This window comes from Rhinoraja longicauda, chromosome 42 (assembly GCF_053455715.1).
Source record: "Rhinoraja longicauda isolate Sanriku21f chromosome 42, sRhiLon1.1, whole genome shotgun sequence".
NCBI lineage: Eukaryota > Metazoa > Chordata > Chondrichthyes > Rajiformes > Arhynchobatidae > Rhinoraja > Rhinoraja longicauda.
The window spans coordinates 9,506,126-9,524,813 of record NC_135994.1 but is presented as its reverse complement, the minus strand read 5'-3'; the positions used below and the strand labels follow the sequence as shown (position 1 = coordinate 9,524,813).

The following is an 18,688-nucleotide window of genomic DNA, read 5'->3' as shown; positions in this document are numbered from 1 at the left end:
GTATTGAAAGACATGATTGAAAACTGAAGTCGAATGTCCTTCATGTGCGGCATGGTGGCGCAGCGGTAGAGTTGCTGCCTTACAGCGCTTGCAGCGCCGGAGACCCGGGTTCCACCCCGACTACGGGTGCTGTCTGTACGGAGTTTGCACGTTCTCCCCGTGACCTGCGTGGGTTTTCTCCGGGATCTCCAGTTTCCTCCCACACTCCAAAGACATACAAGTTTGCATGTTAATTGGCTTGGTATAAGTGTAAATTGTCCCGTGTGTGTGTAGGATAGTGTTAGTGTGCGGGGATCGCTGGTCGGTGCGGACTCGGTGGGCCGAAGGACCTGTTTCCACACTGTATCTCTAAACTAAACTAAAGTAGTGCAAAGGGTTAACCGCCTTGTTTTCAGTAATAGACAATAGGTGCAGGAGGAGGCCATTCGGCCCCTCGAGCCAGCACCACCATTCAATGTGATCATAGCTGATCATTCTCAATCAGTACTCCGTTCTTGCTTTCTCCCCATACCCCCTGACTCCGTTAGCCCCATGGATTTCCCCTTTGTAAATCCATGCTGACTCAGAACGACCCTGTTACTACTATCCAAATGCTCCGCAATTTCGTCTTTTATAATTGACTCCAGCATCTTCCCCACCACTGATGTCAGACTAACTGAGCAATAATTTCCCGTTTTCTCTCTCCCTTCTTTCTTAAAAAGTGGGATAACATTAGCTACCCTCCAATCCACAGGAACTGATCCTGAATCTATAGAACATTGAAAAATGATCATCAATGCGTCCACAATTTCTAGAGCCACCTCCTTAAGTACCCTGGGATGCAGACCATCAGGCCCTGGGGATTTCATATTTCATATTTTCATATTTCAGATACAGCGCGGAAACAGGCCTTTTCGGCCCACCAAGTCCGCACCGCCCAGCGATCCCCGCACATTAACACTATCCTACACACACTAGGGACAATTTTTTTACATTTACCCAGTCAATTAACTTACATACCTGTACGTCTTTGGATTTATCTGCCTTCAGTCCCATCAGTCTACCTAACACCATTTCCTGCCTAATGTGGATTTCCTTCAGTTCCTCAGTCACCCTAGGACCTCTGGCTACTACAACTCGTGCAAAGTACATCTAACCTATTTGTTCTGTCCAATTAATGGGTGGGTGGGAATAGAAAAAGTCAAGTGTTTTCTAGTGTAGCTGGGACATGTTGGCCAGTGTGGGCAAGTTGGGCCGAAGGGCCTGTTTCCATGCTGTATCACTCTGTGATTCTGTGACTATAAGTGTTCTGGTTCAGTTGGATATGACTTGGCCCTTTTATTTTGTTCTGGGTCAAAATCAGCCTTGATGCTGAATGTTCAGCTTATTGATTCAGTAGCTGAGGGTCGATTTGAAAATTTCCCATTGGAAGAACAGCATCTTCTTATCAAACACACTCTTCGGTTTGGCAAATGATGTTTGAGCATCATTTAGTTTCATTTTCTATATTATTGTCACTTGTGCTGCAGTGAAAAGCTTTTCTGTCCAGTCAGCGAAACGATTATACAGTCAAGCTGTCTACAGTGTGCAGATACTGGATAAAGGGTAGAACGTTTAGTGCAAGGTGAAGTCTGTTTAAAGATAGTCCGAGGGTCTCCAATGAGGTAGATGGGAGGTCAGGACCGCTCTCTAGTTGGTGAGAGGATGGTTCAGTTGCCTGATAACAGCCGGGAAGAAACTGTCCCTGAATCTGGCAATGAATTGAAGACTTGACGCTATCCTTGGCTATTTTTGATCTTTGGATCTGGTAGCTTGAGTCACCTGGAGTCAAATCTGTTTGTGTTTCAGCCTGAATGGTATGTGTATGTGGACTAACATAATCCTGTCTTTAACTGGCACACCCTTTCAACAGAAAAGTCATTGGGTAGCAATAAGAAAGAGAATGCGGCCTGTTTAACCCCTTCTCTCCCGCCCCCGCGATTTTTGTTTTTTCGCTCCTGTTTCAGATGATCTGAGGGATCTCATAGCGCTTGGCAGAGTCAGTGGAACTCGGAGCGAGTCTATTGTGTTGTGCGCTAGCCAGTCAGCGAAAGGATTATACATGATTGCAGTCAAGCCCAAAGATACTAGAGGAGCAAGATGGACCACTCCGTCGAAATCGCCCATACTGAAGTGTAGTACGCAATGGAGCTTAACGTCCGCCATTTTAGTAAGCAAAACCTGCCGTTCGTTCTGCCTCTCGCAGTGTAATCAGTGTTGTGGGGGAACAGTATGTGTGATGATACCATTAAAATGCAGAATATATCTCATCTATCAATTCACAGATTTTGTTATTTTTCTTTTAAAATGTTTCTGCAAGTTTCTGCCGACTAAAATGGCGCCGTGACATACTACGGTTTTTAGGGTCGAGTGGTCTATCTTGCTCCTCTAGTATCTTTGGTCAAGCCATCCACAGTGTACAGATGAAGGATAAAGAGTATAACGTTTAGTGCAAGATAAAGTCTGATTCAAGGTAGGCCGATGGTGCCTCACTCACCCTGCTGAGATGCCTTGTCCTGGTTAATTGGCCATTTCTAAGTGCTGACTTCGTAGGTTAAGGACAACATTGATTTTTTTTCCCTTCTCGCTTGAACTTTGTTTAAAAGAAAAGTAGATGTAAAGGGAGATTGCAATGGCTAAAGTTGGTGTTTCAAGACAAAACCCAGGCAGTGGAAGTGCCATTTAAATCTTTGAGCGTTGTCATTTCTGCAGCTGTGTAACATGGAGAACGAGCAGGTTGTGAAGGAAATTGTAATAAGAATGACACGTGTTCGAATTGCCACTGTACAAGTTGAATCCGACATATTAAATGGTGACAACACGCTCATTAAACGATGATGACCATTTATTTGCCTTCTTTATTCTAAATGTACACTCGCTTCAAAACTTCTGGCCAGCTCTTCCAAAGTGCGCAGATGCTTGCGAGAGATGGTTGTCGGACTTGCCCCGTCTCCGATACATAGCCGACAAGCTCTTATGCTGGTCCGTGTGACTGCCGTACCCGAGCCTAGTCCTAAACACCCCCCTCCCTCCAGCCACACACATTCCAGCAGCCGCCACTGTTCAATGAAAGGGGGTTCAAGATGTTACTGAGGCCAATGTCAGCTCTTGCAACCTGCTCAGACACAGGGGGAGGCAAGCCTGCGCTGCAAAAGTTCAAAGATTGCAATTGACATCAGATCCAACACGGACCCATTTGCCTTTTCCCCGCAAACCATGCCCACATTTGCTCTCTCTTCCTCTCCCCCCCCCCCCCCCACACAAAAGGAAAGGCTGACTTTCCGGAGAAACAAAGAACTGCAGATGCCGGTTTATGCAACAGGCCACAAAGTGCTGGAGTAACTCAGCGGGTCAGGCAGCATCTCTGTGAAACGTCACCTATCCATGTTCTCCACAGATGCTACCTGACCCGCTGCGTTACTCCAGCACTCTGTGAAACGTCACCTATCCATGTTCTCCAGAGATGCTGCCTGACCCGCTGAGTTACTCCAGCACTCTGTGAAACGTCACCTATCCATGTTCTCCACAGATGCTGCCTGACCCGCTGAGTTACTCCAGCACTCTGTGAAACGTCACCTATCCATGTTCTCCACAGATGCTGCCTGACCCGCTGAGTTACTCCAGCACTCTGTGAAACGTCACCTATCCATGTTCTCCAGAGATGCTGCCTGACCCGCTGAGTTACTCCAGCACTCTGTGAAACGTCACCTATCCATGTTCTCCACAGATGCTGCCTGACCCGCTGAGTTACTCCAGCACTCTGTGAAACGTCACCTATCCATGTTCTCCACAGATGCTGCCTGACCCGCTGAGTTACTCCAGCACTCTGTGAAACGTCACCTATCCATGTTCTCCAGAGATGCTGCCTGACCCGCTGAGTTACTCCAGCACTCTGTGAAACGTCACCTATCCATGTTCTCCAGAGATGCTGCCTGACCCGCTGAGTTACTCCAGCACTCTGTGAAACGTCACCTATCCATGTTCTCCACAGATGCTGCCTGACCCGCTGAGTTACTCCAGCACTCTGTGGCCTTTTGTAGCTCGGAACGCGTCTGAGCTAAACTGAAGTCGTAAATCTAAGTCGTTCTCCTAGTTTTGGTCACATAATCTAGAGTACCGCGTTAACGCTGGCCCAGTAAGGCATAGAATGCTAAACAGAGACCCCCATCTACGTGGCATTCTGGTCAATGCTAAAGAGCAAGGGGTTTATAGGCTGTTATATAAGGTCACAAGTGATAGGAGCAGAATTAGGCCATTCGGCCCATCAAGTCTACTCCGCCATTCAATCATGGCTGACCTATCTCTTCCTCCTAACCCCATTCTCCTGCCTTCTCCCCATAACCCCTGACACCCGCTCTAATCAACAATCTATCAATCTCTGCCTTAAAAATATCCACTGACTTGGCCTCCACTGCCGTCTGTGGCAAATTCTCCACTAAAGAAATTCCTCCTCATCTCCTTCCTGAAGGAATGTCCTTTTATTCTGAGGCTGTGCCCTCTGGTCCTAGACTCTCCCACTAGTGGAAACATCCTCTCCACATCCACTCTATCCGGGCCTTTCACTATTCGGTACGTTTCAATGAGGTCCCCCCTCATCTTTCTAAACTCCAGCGAGTACAGGCCCAGTGCCGACAAACGCTCATCGTATGTTAACCCACTCATTCCTGGGATCGTTCTTGTAAACCTCCTCTGGACCCTCTCCAGAGCCAGCACATCCTTCCTCAGATATGGGGCCCAAAACTGCTCACAGTGCTCCAAATGCGGCCTGACCAGCGCCTCATGAGGCCATCCTCTCCACATCCACTCTATCCGGGCCTTTCACTATTCTGTTCGTTTCAATGAGGTCCCCCCTCATCCTTCTAAACTCCTGAAGTTTCCACATTGCAGGGGACTTGCTGTGCGCAAAATTGCTGCTGAATTTACTTGTACAATGCCAATTGATGTATATTCAGTGACCCTGAAATATGCGGTAAGATGCTAGACAAGCGCAAATCTCTTTGTGCTGCCATTTTGGTTGCTGTTGTTCAATCTGATGCATCATTCTGTGGTCTTTGTTAAATATCTGCAATCTGAAACTTGTGAACTGTGCTGCGCTAAATGCTGATGAACGTATCTTGTGCGTTTTTTATTGAGGCTCCATGCTGTGCATCGACTGTACAAAGACCCTCCCCCCATATCCCCCCATCTGATTTCATACTGGTGTAACAGAAGTGTCAATTATTTTTGAGAAGTGGTGCTGAAGTGACTTGTGTTGAGATAATGAAGTTGAAAGCTACAAGAGGTTTAGGTTTATTAGGGTCACGTGTACCGAGGTACAGTGAGAAGCTTTGTTTTGCATGCTATCCAAACAGATCAGATACACCATGCACAGGTACAATCAGTACAAACTCAAGTACAGGCGGGGAGAGCAAAGGGGAAGATACAAAATGCTGCATGTCGTTGTAAAGATGTCCTCCATGTAAGTCTGGTTCTCGTATTTGGTTTGGAGTTTGAAAATTGGTGGATAATAGTGCTGGACAAGAGAGAGGGGGGAGAGAGAGCGAGAGGGGAGAGAGGGAGGGCGGGGAGAGAGAGAGAGGGGGGAGAGAGTGACAGGGGGAGAGAGAGGGAGGGCGGGGAGAGGGAGGGAGAGGGAGGGAGAGGGGGGAGGGGGAGAGAGAGGGTGGGGGGTGAGAAAGGGAGGGGGAGAGTGAGAGGGGGGAAGAGTGAGGGGGAAGAGTGAAGGGGGGAGAGGGGGGAAAGGGGGAGGGGAGAGCGAAGGGAAGGGGGAAAGAGAGTGAGAGGTGGAAGAGAGAGGGGGAAGAAGAGGGAGGAGAGGGGGGAGGGGAGAGAGAGAAGGCCATACTCCAGAGCTCTGTAGGTTTTGGAAGAGCTAAGGTCTTGCATTTTGGCAAGACATTAAAAAAAAAATCTGATTAACGATCGAGTAATAAATGAATGAAATGATAATTAGAATGCAGCAGCTCCAAGGAGGTTTGCTTTGGAAAGAAGTGAGCGCTTCACCTTGAAAGAATCCCGTCGCATCATGTGATGGGCTAACGTTATATCATTGTGTTGGGTATGGTCTCTACAATACGATCTGTCTTCTCGCTCCACTAAGGGATTCTCTCTCTCCTTGTGGCAACATTTCGGGTATTGTGGAGGCTAATTTACAAAGTGGTCGATAATTTTTTTCTCTGGAATGTTTTAAGAATCGTGTTAACCGTGACCTGGCTGTGGACTTGATGATCTGTAGGTTTAAGGTGCAAACTGTTGCAGATGGCATCTGTGTTTTTAATGGCTCGGGCTGATGTCTTGGTTCTTGGTCCTCCAAAATATTCCAAATGGAATTTAAACTGGAGGGAAAGGGGAATTTTTTTTCGCTCTCTCTTTTGACAATGATGGGGCAAACATAAAAAAAAACCCAGCTCCAGTCTCCTTTCAACACTGTGTCCTTGTAAACTTGTAAAGCAGGCACCATCATGCCTGCACTTATCACTGGTTAGAAGCATTAATGGCAGGGCACTGCTTTATTGGGTTGCTACTGCACTTGGCATTTGAAATTAGCTTTTACTTACATATTTTTTTAATAAAAAAAGGTTTTTGAAAGCTTCATTGACGATGCAGCAGATGGGAGATTTGAGTATCGGGATTTTGCATTATGAGTTTCCAGACCTGCTGTTCAAAAATTGGAATTGGATGTGTGATAGCCGAATGGCCTAATGTGATCCTTGTGAGGTTTAGCAGCCCTGGGTTACCTAACGATTGAGGCAATGAGCAGGATTGTTGACAAAACTGTTTTTAGATCCGGATAGATTTTGTGCTCTGGTCTAAAAGCAAATAAAAATAACGTGCAGATGAGCTGGGCCTACCTACACATGCGCAAATTCAGAAAAAAAAACCCCAATCGTTTGCTCAATTTTCAAAATTTCAACTGGCAAAAAAAGAGAGAAAAAAAAATTTGGTTTGGCGTGGTTCAACATTGTTGGGTGACTCACCTGAAAATGGGTTGGCCACTTTCAGAGCTCGATGCGCCACCTTGATCCACAATCCACGCGTTTCAAGGCAGCTAAAGCACTGCCCACTGAGATGTAAGTAATGACGTTGAACTACTTTCACGGATTGTTGTCCTCTGGTGAAAGAATTTTCGGAAAATGATAAAGGCTGCTGTGAACAGAAAATGTGGCTTCACCGAAGAAAGTTCGAAAGACTTGCTTCATCAGCACCTGAATATCCACAGAATATGATGAGCCAATGTCCAACTGCAAATATTTATCCATTCCGAATGCTATATTTTCTCAAATGGTTAACGAACTGATGGGTGCGTGCATGTAATCTGTGGTGAAAGCTCTTAGTTGTCTTAATATCGTGGGATATGAACTGAAGTGTCGAATCTGTGGTGAAAAAGTGGTTAATCCAGCAAATTATAGTTTCAATCCATGGCATAGGAGCAGCATAAGGCCATTCGGCCCATCGAGTCTACTCTGCCATTTAGTCATGCCTGCTCTATCCCTCTCTCTCAACTCCATTCTCTTGCCTTCTCCCCATAACCCTTGACCCCCTTACTAATCAAGAACGTGTCAATCTCCGCCTTAAATATACCCGATGAATTGGTGTCCACCGCCATCTGTTGCGATGAATTCCACGGATTTCCCACTCTCTGGCTAGAGAGAGTTCTCCTCATCTCCACTTTGAAGGAACGTCCTTTAATTCTGAGGCTGTGCCCTCTGGTTCTAGACTCTCCCTGTACTGGAAACATCCACTCTATCCAGGCCTTTCATTGTTCAGTGGGTTTCAGTGAGATTCCCTCCTCCCCCCCCTCATCCTTCTAAACTCCACAGGCCTAGGCCCAGTGCTGTCAAACGCTCATCATATGTTAACCCACTGGGATCATTCTCGTAAACCTCCTCCGTACCCTCTCCAGTGCCCAGAGGCTCTCCGGAGGCATGTTCTTCCTCAGATACAGGGGCCAAAACTCGGAAAGCTGGTGTCCCACTAGCACAAATATCCCTGTGATTTTTGCGATGACTGCCTCATTCAAGTCGTTGGTCCCAAGATCGGCCCTTGTGGAGATTTCAAATGCCTCTTTATGTAGCAGTGGGTCAAAGCCACTGTGACCTGCTAAGGGTGTACAGTCTTGGTGTTGACACTGAATATCTCCGTGACTCTCTCCACTCCCCGGCACAAACACGCAGTGCTCGATCACCACAGAACACCCCTCGCGAACAATAAAGCCACATTGCAGGTTTATGCACCTAAATCTCTTCACGATATCGAGCTCGAGCTTTAGTCATTTGGCTGCGTAACGTAGCTGCTCAATCCCATCAATATCATTGCTAAATCTGACAGTCATACAGCACGGAAACAGGCCCTTCGGCCCAACTTGCCCATGCCGACCAAGATGCCTCATCTACACTAGTCCCACCTGCCTGCGTTTGGCCCATATCCCTCCAAACCTGTCCTCTCCATGAACCTGTCCAAATGCCTTTTAAATGTTGTTACAGTCCCTGCCTCAACTACCCCCTCTGGCAGCGCATTCCATACACCCACCACCCACCCTGTGAAAAAGATGCCCCTCGAGTTTCTATTAAATCTTTCCCCTCTCGCATTCAACCTATGTCCTCTGGTTCTTGATTCCCCAACTTTGGGTAAAAGACTCTGTACATTCACCTTATCTATTCCTCTCATGATTTTGCACACCTCTCTAAGATCAGCTCTCATCCTCCTGTGCTCCAAAGAATAAAGTCCCGGCCTGCTCTACCTCTCCCTGTAGCTCACACCCTCTGGCCCTGGCAATGTGTGCGTAAATCCTTTCTGCACCCTTTCCTGCTTGGCAGGATCAAATGGGGAAATATGTCCACCATATAGTATATAAGCGTTAATTGCCATGAATTCAGCAGACCTTTACCGACGAGGTTAATATTTGATAGCACAATTGTGCCGCGTTTAAATAGAAGATGATTACTAATGGAAGCATTTCGGGTGGACGGGTGGTTGAAATTGAGACATCGGGCTCTTAGAGTGTGTGTGTGTTTTTTGTTTTAAGTGAATTACAGTTACAGAGAGAATGTATCTTGGAAGGGTAAGATGAGAATGATTGAATACCTTTATCCAAAACTATTCCGTGAAGTCCATGGGATATCTTTCTCCCAGGAATAACAAATTAGTAAACAAAAGTGAACCTTTTCAAGTATAGCTGCCCTGGTATGTCATGAAATCTCTCTGGAGATGATGCTCAAACCTGCTTTTACATCTGCAATCGAACAAACAATTGTGGTGTGAAGACAAAAATATTTTTCTGCTTTGACTTATACTGATGCACAACGTATTTGATCTGTTGTCAGGGTTACATTATAGCCCCTTCTGCTTGCCCAATTTTAAGTCCCTTTTTGGTTACTAGTTTAAAGATCAAGAGTCATATCCTGGCACACCCTTTTAAACAGGAGAACCAAATTCCCTCTGCTAATATTAGACGTCCTGCCTGGTATACATGAAGCCGTGTGAATCTGGTCAAATCTATCAGTTTCCAAGTTGAGTTATCGTCAATACAATCTCCTAGTCATATTCGTGCAAGTGTGGGTTACTTTTTTGACAAATGTTTGTTACACACTGCAAACGTGGCGGCTGATGGGAAATATTTTCTCCCGAGTTGCCCAGTTGAAATTGCATTCGCCTGCTGCATGCAAATGTGTTGTACATCTTCTGCTTGCAATCTGTGTAACCATGTTTCCTCTTTTCTCCTCACAGACCTTTATAGTACTAAACAGAGGGAAAACAATCTTCCGATTTAGTGCCGCGCCTGCCATGTACATTTTAGGCACTTTGAATCCACTGAGGAGATTCGCTATTAAAATTTTGATACATTCATATCCTTTTGTAGTGTTTGCCATGGTGCTTTTCCTTGGTGTTTGTGGATGAAAAGTCGGCAATTTTGAACATGCTATGTTGTATTCTGCATTGTTCTTTTTTAAAATTGTTTTTACCAGCAAACTAAATGCAAAACCAGGGTTGCATGCAACTTATGACTTAGTCCAAACGTGTTCACCATGTAAGATGTATCTGGCTTGTTCTCTCCAAATAAGTTGACTGACAGATTTGCCTTCTCTCAAATGGTCACTGTATATATGTTTTAGTTGCGTGTCACTGCAGAGCCGTGGCCAGTTTTCGCCAGTTAGAATTTGTCTGACAGACATTTCGGAACGATAAGGCACCTGAAGATCAAGTGAACAGATCGTCTGAGTCTCTGCTGCAGGTTTTGGCTTTCACAGGGAAGTGAAATGATAACCCGAATGATGAAACCATGGGGTTAACGAGATCCTGCAGCTTTCCAATGTATTCTGTTAAATGTAGTGGTGGGGGAAGAAGTGTGAACAGAGTGGTGCACATGGTGTTCCTATGTGCTGTCGACCCAAGGAAGCTGAAAGCAAACAGAAAGTTAATCAACGCTTTGCATGGTTTGGCATTAGACAACTGATAATGCGCGCTTGAAGACAGATCTTTTGCAGGAATAGAAACATAGAATTATAGAAAATAGGTGCAGGAGGAGGCCATTCGGCCCTTCGAGCCAGCACCGCCGTTCATTGTGATCATGGCTGATCGTCCCCAATCAGTAACCCGTGCCTGCCTTCTCCCCATATCCCTTGATTCCACTAGCCCCTAGAGCTCTATCTAACTCTCTCTTAAATTCATCCAGTGATTTGGCCTCCACTGCCCTCTGTGGCAGAGAATTCCACAAATGCACAACTCTCTGGGTGAAAAAGTTCCTTCTCACCTCAGTTTTAAATGGCCACCCCTTTATTCTAAGACTGTGTGGCCCCTGGTTCTGGACTCCCCCAACATTGGGAACATTTTCCCTGCATCTAGCTTGTCCAGTCCTTTTATCATTGTATACGTTTCTATAAGATCCCCTCTCATCCTTCTGTATTGTCTGTCATTGGAGGATGATGTTGGGGGTAAAGCTGTTTTGTTTGCTGTTCGAAGTCGTGCGCTCAAAAAGAACACATTCACAGTTTGGCTGCACAAAGCCATGGAAGGGATTCTTCATTTCCCAAGAGGTCACGTCTGTTTAAATGCAAAAAAACATAATACTTGGCGTAAACAAGCAATTGCCATGGAACTTCACAGTAATGACCTTCCTGTATGATGCGGAGCATAATGACTGCGAGAAAACTGAAATGAATTCTCAAGGATTAATTGATCCCAATAATATTGTCATACTTCATAAGGTCATAAGTGATAGGAGTAGAATTAGGCCATTCGGCCCATCGAGTCTACTCCGCCATTCAATCGCGCCCTACCTATCTCTCCCTCCTACCCCCATTCTCCTGCCTTCTCCCCATAACCCCTGACACCCGCACTAATCAACAATCTATCTATCTCTGCCTTAAATATATCCACTGACTTGGTCTGTGGCAAAGAATTCCACAATTCAAATATACTTCCTGCATCGTTCAAAATGATTTTTCATTGAAGTTGATCAGATTTTCTCCAATTTCTTGTCCTTTAGAAATTGGGCTGATTTAAATATTTATGAACAAATGTTTAGTGCATTCATATCAACTCTGGAAGCATTAAAACATTTTAAATGTCATAGAGCAGATAATGGGATTTTGTAATGCATTTGTAGACTTGTATTTAAAGATTCATAGATCAACGATTTTTGTTTTGTGCCTCGGCCTATTGACACAACTGATTTTTTTGAGTCATCTGACTGACTTTAAACACTGCATCCTTGCTGTGATTATTTAACCCGCTTAAAGCCCTGCTTAAAGATGTAGAGTCCCTTGCCCAGAGTAGGGGAATCGAGGACCAGAGGACACAGGTTTAAGGTGAGGGGGAATAATTGAATAGGAATCTGAGGGGTAACTTTTTCACACAGAGGGTGGTGGGTGTATGGAACGAGCTGCCAGAGGAGGTAGTTGAGGCTGGGACTATCCCATCGTTTAAGAAACAGTTAGACAGGTACATGGATAGGACAGGTTTGGAGGTATATGGGCCAAAGGTGGGACTAGTGTAGCTGGGACATTGTTGGCCGGTGTGGGCAAGTTGGGCCGAAGGGCCTGTTTCCACGCTGTATCACTCTATATCTCTATCTACATGAGATGAGGATGTGGGGTTACTAGGACTGGAAGGAAGCAGTGAGGTATTATTCAGTGCATTCTGATGTCAAATCAGACACATCCATTGAATTTACACTGCATTTATATAGTGACTGCAGCATCTGTGTGAAGCAGCCACTCCCCATGTTGAATGGAGCATTCTCTTCCTAATGTCCCTGGGCTCTTAGTAGAAACTATTAAATTCCAGCTGAATAACCACGTGGTAATGTGCTCCTTGACTGAAGAGCTCATGTATTAGCGTATGGAGTTTGCATGGGGATTTGATGGATCGTCCACCTTCTGCTTTGTTCTTCTCATCGGGAAGCACAAATAAGCAGCGGGTAGTGCCGCTGCCTCACGATGCCAGAGACCCGGGCTCCATCCTGACCTCGGGTGTTCTGCCCGTGTGGAGTTTGCACGTTCTCCCCGTGACCGCGTGGGTTTCCTCCGGGTGCTCCGGTTTCCTCCCACATCCCAAAGACGTGCGGGTGTGTGGGTTAATCGGCCCTCTGTAAATTGCCCCCTAGTGTGGAGGGAGTGGATGAGAAAGTGGGATAACATAGAACCAGTGTGAACGGGTGATCGATGGTTGGCGTGGACTCGGTGGGCCAAAGGGCCTGTTTCCATGCTGTATCTTTGAATTCAAGTCAATCGATCAATCCAAAGCCAATAACTTCAGAGTGCAGACTTTGGAGGTACAGAGTGGCACCAAGCCCTTCGGCCCACCGTGTCTGCGCCGACCAGCAATTACTGTCCACTAGCTCTATCCTACGCACAGGGGACAATTTACAAATTTACCAAAGCCAATGAACCTGCAAACCTGCACTGGAATAAACCCCAACCAATGATGGAGAGAACGTGCAAACAAGCATCCATAGTCAGGATGGAACCCGGGTCTCTGGCGCTGTGAGGCAGCAACTCTACCGCTGCGCCACCGTGCTGCCCCGTCTTATATTAATCCCATATTATATTCCAACCACAATGGATCTGAAGAAGGGTCTCGACTCGAAACGTCGCCCATTCCTTCTCTCCAGAGATGCTGCCTGTCCCGCTGAGTTACTCCAGCATTTTGTGTCTTATCTTCGGTGTAAACCAGCATCTGCAGTTCCTCTGGAGAGAAGGAATGGGTGACGTTTTGGGTCGAGACCCTTCTTCAGACTGAGAGTCAGGGGAAAGAGCTCTTGGTCGGAAGAAGGCTCTTGACTAGAAACGTCGCCCATCCCTTCTCTCCAGAGATGCTGCCTGTCCCGCTGAGTTACTCCAGCATTTTGTGTCTTATCTTCGGTGTAAACCAGCATCTGCAGTTCCTCTGGAGAGAAGGAATGGGTGACGTTTTGGGTCGAGACCCTTCTTCAGACTGAGAGTCAGGGGAAAGAGCTCTTGGTCGGAAGAAGGCTCTTGACTAGAAACGTCGCCCATCCCTTCTCTCCAGAGATGCTGCCTGTCCCGCTGAGTTACTCCAGCGTTTTGTGTCTATCTTCGGTTTAAACCAGCGTCTGCAATCCCTTCCCACACATTTCATCTGCAGTTCCTTCCTGCGCTGCTAAATTCAATAAGTGTGTGCTCCTCGAATGCAAAAATGTCTGACCGTTGGACTGCATAAGGAGCTTGTTAGTAGCTGGGGAAACATGGCTGCCTATTTCTAATTGCCGTTAATAAAATTCTGTTCTCATGTGTATTTGAAAGCTTCATTGACATGTTCATTTCTTAGCGCTGGTAAGAAAACAAAATGTTTTTAGTGGGAAAGGCGCATGAAGCCCTTGTACCCTGGTTGTTAACTTGCTGTGCTGATTTGGTTTAGTAATGTACCCAATTAACTGCAGCTAACTGTGACTAAGCATAGTTCTTGGTTGAAACATTCACATCGCTATTTTAATCAGCTGGGATGTTATGAATCGATCATTCACTGCAAAATTATTCATGCCACTTGATCCTTTTATTTTACTCGATAAACTGGGTACTACTGCAAAGTTCTTTTTCTTCTTTGAGGGATGCAAGGGGAAAAGGTTTCTTGAGTCTGAAGAAGGGTCTCGACCCGAAACGTCACCCGTTCCCCCACTCCAGAGAAGCTGCCTGTTCCGCTGAGTTACTCCAGCTTTTTGTGTCTAAAAAGGTTCTTGAAATCCTTAAAACAAATTGGTGCGGTTAACAGGGAAGAGAAGCAGTCCTGACCAGTCCAGAACTGTCGAGGCAGTATGCAAGCGTGCGCAAAAGAAAGCAAAACTGCTGCTCGAATCTGTGCTTTCTTTAAAGCTGTTCTGGTTACCAAACTAGTTTTGCATTCTGCAGGGGTTGCCAATGTATATGCAGCAAAACGTGAAGTGCTGGGCCATGGCTGGACCTGTGATCCACTGACTTCTCCTCAGCCTTCGTTGCATCGACTTATTCGACACCAGTAGGGTTGCAAATGTTTGCTGCCAGGCTGTGCTATTTTTCTCCGGGGTCTTCCCAAAGGTGGGTCGAGCTTCCCAACAGAGGGAGCAAGAGACCTGGCTTCAGCCTGCTGAGCAAGGCCTTTGACAACACTGGAGCGAGCAAACTGGTTCTGAACGACGGAATAGGCCCTCAAGTTCGACACTGGCAATTTTGCCCTCATTATTTAAGCCGTGCAAGGTGTTTGGTGTGGATGCGAAGCACGTGGGCTGCAAAGTTAACAAGGGAGCCGCGCAGTGCAGCGCAGCGCAGCGCAGGATTTGGTTGCGAGCAGCAGGAGCAGGAGCTGGTGCAACCCAGCCGGCTGGCCGTGCAGTTAGCCACGCGGTCACGCCAGGGTGCAGAGCGCATTTTGCTCGCAAAGAAATTGGCCAAAGTGACGCAGTTCACACATGGCATGCAGCAAACTTGGCGCAGCTCACCAGCGGCTGGTAAAGCATGCACGCAGGCTGCCCGCAGTCAGAAGCGCAGCTGACTTGCAGACGACATTGATTCCTCAGCCGCAAGGTTTGCAGCTCGGCAGAACTGCTCGCAGGCAAAGGCAGGAGGCGAGGAGTTGCTGGATTGAAGTCTTTGCTATCCTGCCTTCTCACGGCAGTCAGCTCATGCCTGCAGCACTCCAGGTTCAAAGTGCTGTGGAGTTAATCTCCGGCTTTAAAATACAGTGTAAATCTGAATTGCATTTCTTTGAGCTGTGGCAGATGAGACCAGCATCCTGCAACAGTGTATGAGCTGAAAATTAACAGGCTGAAGGCAAAAAAAACCTGAGACAAATGCTGGAAATGCACACTGGGTCCCAAGGCTAACTTCTATAAGCATAAACATTTTTCAGAGCCCCCCCCCCCCCCCCCCCTCTGTGATTTCTGTCCTCATTGGGGGAGGGCTGTCTTGTTTGCCAGCTGAACGGTTTCATATTTTAGCCATTTATTATCCGCGTGGAGAGAGATTCATTGTCGCGTGTCCCGTAAAGCATCAGGTCAAGTTCAATGTGGACAAGCAGCTTTCTGCACGTCATTCTGAACAACATCTCAGTTGTGACTTTGTTAGAACACCTCCTATTGACACAAAATGGCGCCTTCCAGCAGTCTTGTGCTCTGGGCCTGAATGCAATGATAAACGGGGCTGTGGCTGTCCAAACTTGGGGGGGCGAGCATCTTTAATCGGCAGCCGCAAGATTACAGCTCCATCCCATCAGACCAAGTTGTGCAACTCCCAGGAAATTTAAGATCAAGTTCCCACTGTAAGGAAGTGGAGAGTTTTCTGCCTTGGATAGCACATTTCTGTGTTGGGCACAGTGCACTGGGATGTGGGAGCGTGTACCAGAGCTGAGAGCTGAATGTGGGAAAAGCACAAATGTCATCACCGACGCTGGCTCACCTTTTCATGTGATTAATAATTGAATGCAGAATTGGGAGCTGCGTTTCTCAAGCCCCCCCCCCCCCCCAGGGCCGAAATTGGGATGCCCTGAGACGCCAGCAAAAGTTTGGACATCTTTACAAGCTGAATTGCTTCAACCGTCAACTCCATTAGGTTTGGAGCAGAGCCATCTGATGTGTAATCTATCCATTTGTCTAGGGTTATGTGTCGGCTTCGGTGGGATGGGAAACAAAGCACTGAATTTTGAGCAGTGCTGATACACGGAATACTGCCCTGATGCCTCCTTTTCATTATCTGCAGGAATAGCAAAGTAAAGCGGGCTGGGTGTTTGTCTAATGGGAGCGTTATGTTAAATTAGCATTCATTCTCTCAGAAGCTGATTGACCTGCTGTGAATTTTCCAGCATTTTCTGTTTAACCCTTTTTGACTGAACCCACGTTTTTTATTTGTAGAGCCGCGAGACAGAAGCCAGCTCAGTTGAGAGACGTTACAAACAAGGTGCTCATTTCTCGTTTGGTCATCCGTCTGGGAAGCATTACTTGCTACTTGCACTCCAGTCACAAATTCTGATTATTTAAACTCTTAAGTTGCCATTACCCGTTTACAAACCCCCCCCCCCCCCCCCCCGCACGTTTTTGTTTTGTGTGGAAGCCATCGTTACGATTAACGTTTACCACTGTGGTACATACACTGCAGTGCCTTTGTGCATTCTGAGATGATTTGCTTGATTCTGCCATCCATTATTAATGTCGTAAATGAGGAATATTCCTTGGGATTCCAGCCAAGTGAGGCAAGGATGTAGTAAACTGCGGAGATCCCATAAGACGTCCGAGGCCGCGCGCTCTGATTGTCTAGAATTCCATTCTATTCCTTTTGCCTTCCGTTGACTGGGACAAGGATTGGGATGATACCTGGCTTGACCCATGCCATTTCCATTGGAGATGGAATTCCTTTGGAAACTCCCCCCCCCCACGCCCAAGTAAATAACTCCTCCACCATTTCAAAACTGGGCGTAAAAGCGGAACCCGAAGTTTGTCCTGCTTTCTTCGGTAAGTTGTTGGCGTTTCTGCCGTTCCAGAACCTCCCAGGGCCCAAAAGGCACCCAGTTACCTGCTGGCTCTGGCATGAAGTGGCGATCTCCGTGCCTGCCGTCTGGGTGAGGCACGTTGTCTACCCGTCATGGCATCAGCTCACCCGTTCTCCAGGGCAAGGGGTCATCCTTTGAACCGATTCCTAAACCCGGGCCATCCTGACGTTGGACGTGGTTCAAGGTACAATCTAAATGACCTGCAGGAGTCCTGGCGTTGGGCAGATTGTATTGACAATTCGGGTAATTTGGTTTTGGATGGCATCGCCCACCAGCTTACAACAGAGGGACTCGGCTTTCCAGGCTTCTTGTGGGATCTCCGTAGTGTAAGACTTGGCTTTGTATCATCCAGGAAGCTGTGCATTTAATCCCTATGGATGAGACAGAAAGCAGCAACGTTTAACAGCATGGATGTGACGGTATATTGTTATTTAACGAATGTGCTAATGATTGAACACCGGGAATAACTGTGATTTCCTTAACTCCAATCTACATTGTTCAGCATGATTATTATGGCCACTATTTTGACCAACTGTGTATTCATGACTTTTAGTAAACCCCCAGACTGGTCCAAGCAGGTGGAGTAAGTATCTCTCTCTTTATTTAATCTATATGAATATTCTCTTTAGCTTGTCGAAATGTACTGTGCATGGTGGCAAAATCCTCTTTTTAAAAAAAAAATCTACCGTGTGTGAAAAGGGGTGGGGGGGGGTGAGGAAACTATGGATTCTTCTGGTTTGTTCCACGAGTGGGCAAGAACATATTGGAACCAAAGGGAAATGATCACTTTGGAATAAAATGGACTTTCCGCTTTTCCCGCTTTGTGTTTACACAAACGTGCCACTTTTTTAAAAAAGTTTGTATTTTGAACGGAGATTATCAGAAATGCAAAAGTTTGGCTTTGTTGACATCTTGTTTTCAACACAACTTGATCGCTACTCCTTCCACGGGCTGAACATCTTAAACGAGAATTACTCTTGACTCTTGAGTTGCTTCAACCCAGAAGAAGACATAGGACCAGAATTAGGCCATTCGTCCCGAAGTCTACTCTGCTATTCAATCATGGCTGATCTATCTCTCCCTCCCAACCCCATTCTCCTGCCTTCTCCCCATCACCCCTGACAACCGCACTGATCTAGAATCTATCAATCTCCGCTTTAAAAATACCCAATGACTTGGCAATTAATTCCACAGAATCACCGCCCTCTGGCGAAAGAAATTCCTCCTCATCTCAGTTCTAACGGAACGTCCTTTAATTCTGAGGCTGTGCCCTCTGGTCCTAGACTCTCCCACTAGTGGAAACATCCTCTCCACATCCACTCTACGTCGCATTGACCACAGACTTATGCAGTTGGACTGTTTATTGAATGTAGAAAATATAAATAGTTTTGTAAATTTGATGCCAAAGGGCATTAGGAGTGAATTGATTCTATTTTCCACGTAAGAACATATAGTTCAGTTTAGTTTATTGTCACGTGTACTGAGGTACAGTGAAAAGCCTTTGTTGCGTGCTAACCAGTCAGCAGAAAGACAATACATGATTACAATCGATCCATTTACAGTGTATGGATGACGATAGGGGAATAACGTTTAGTGCAAGGTAAAGCCAGCAAAGTCCAGTCAAGGATAGTCCGAGGGTCACCAATGAGGTAGATAGTAGTTCAGCACTGCTCTCTGGTTGTGGTAGGATGGTTCA

At 46.4% G+C, this 18,688-nt stretch overlaps 1 protein-coding gene across 3 annotated transcripts in view; it reads left to right on the top strand.

Annotated features, from left to right (window-relative positions):
• LOC144612020 (sodium channel protein type 8 subunit alpha-like) overlaps positions 1-18,688 on the top strand; it is a 255,684-nt gene that overhangs the window by 50,909 nt on the left and 186,087 nt on the right. For all 3 annotated transcript variants that reach the window (XM_078431465.1, XM_078431467.1, XM_078431466.1), the window contains exons 4-5: positions 9,745-9,865; positions 17,488-17,575. In XM_078431465.1, the coding sequence (XP_078287591.1) occupies positions 9,745-9,865; positions 17,488-17,575 (209 nt within the window). The remainder of the gene's footprint in view (positions 1-9,744; positions 9,866-17,487; positions 17,576-18,688) is intronic.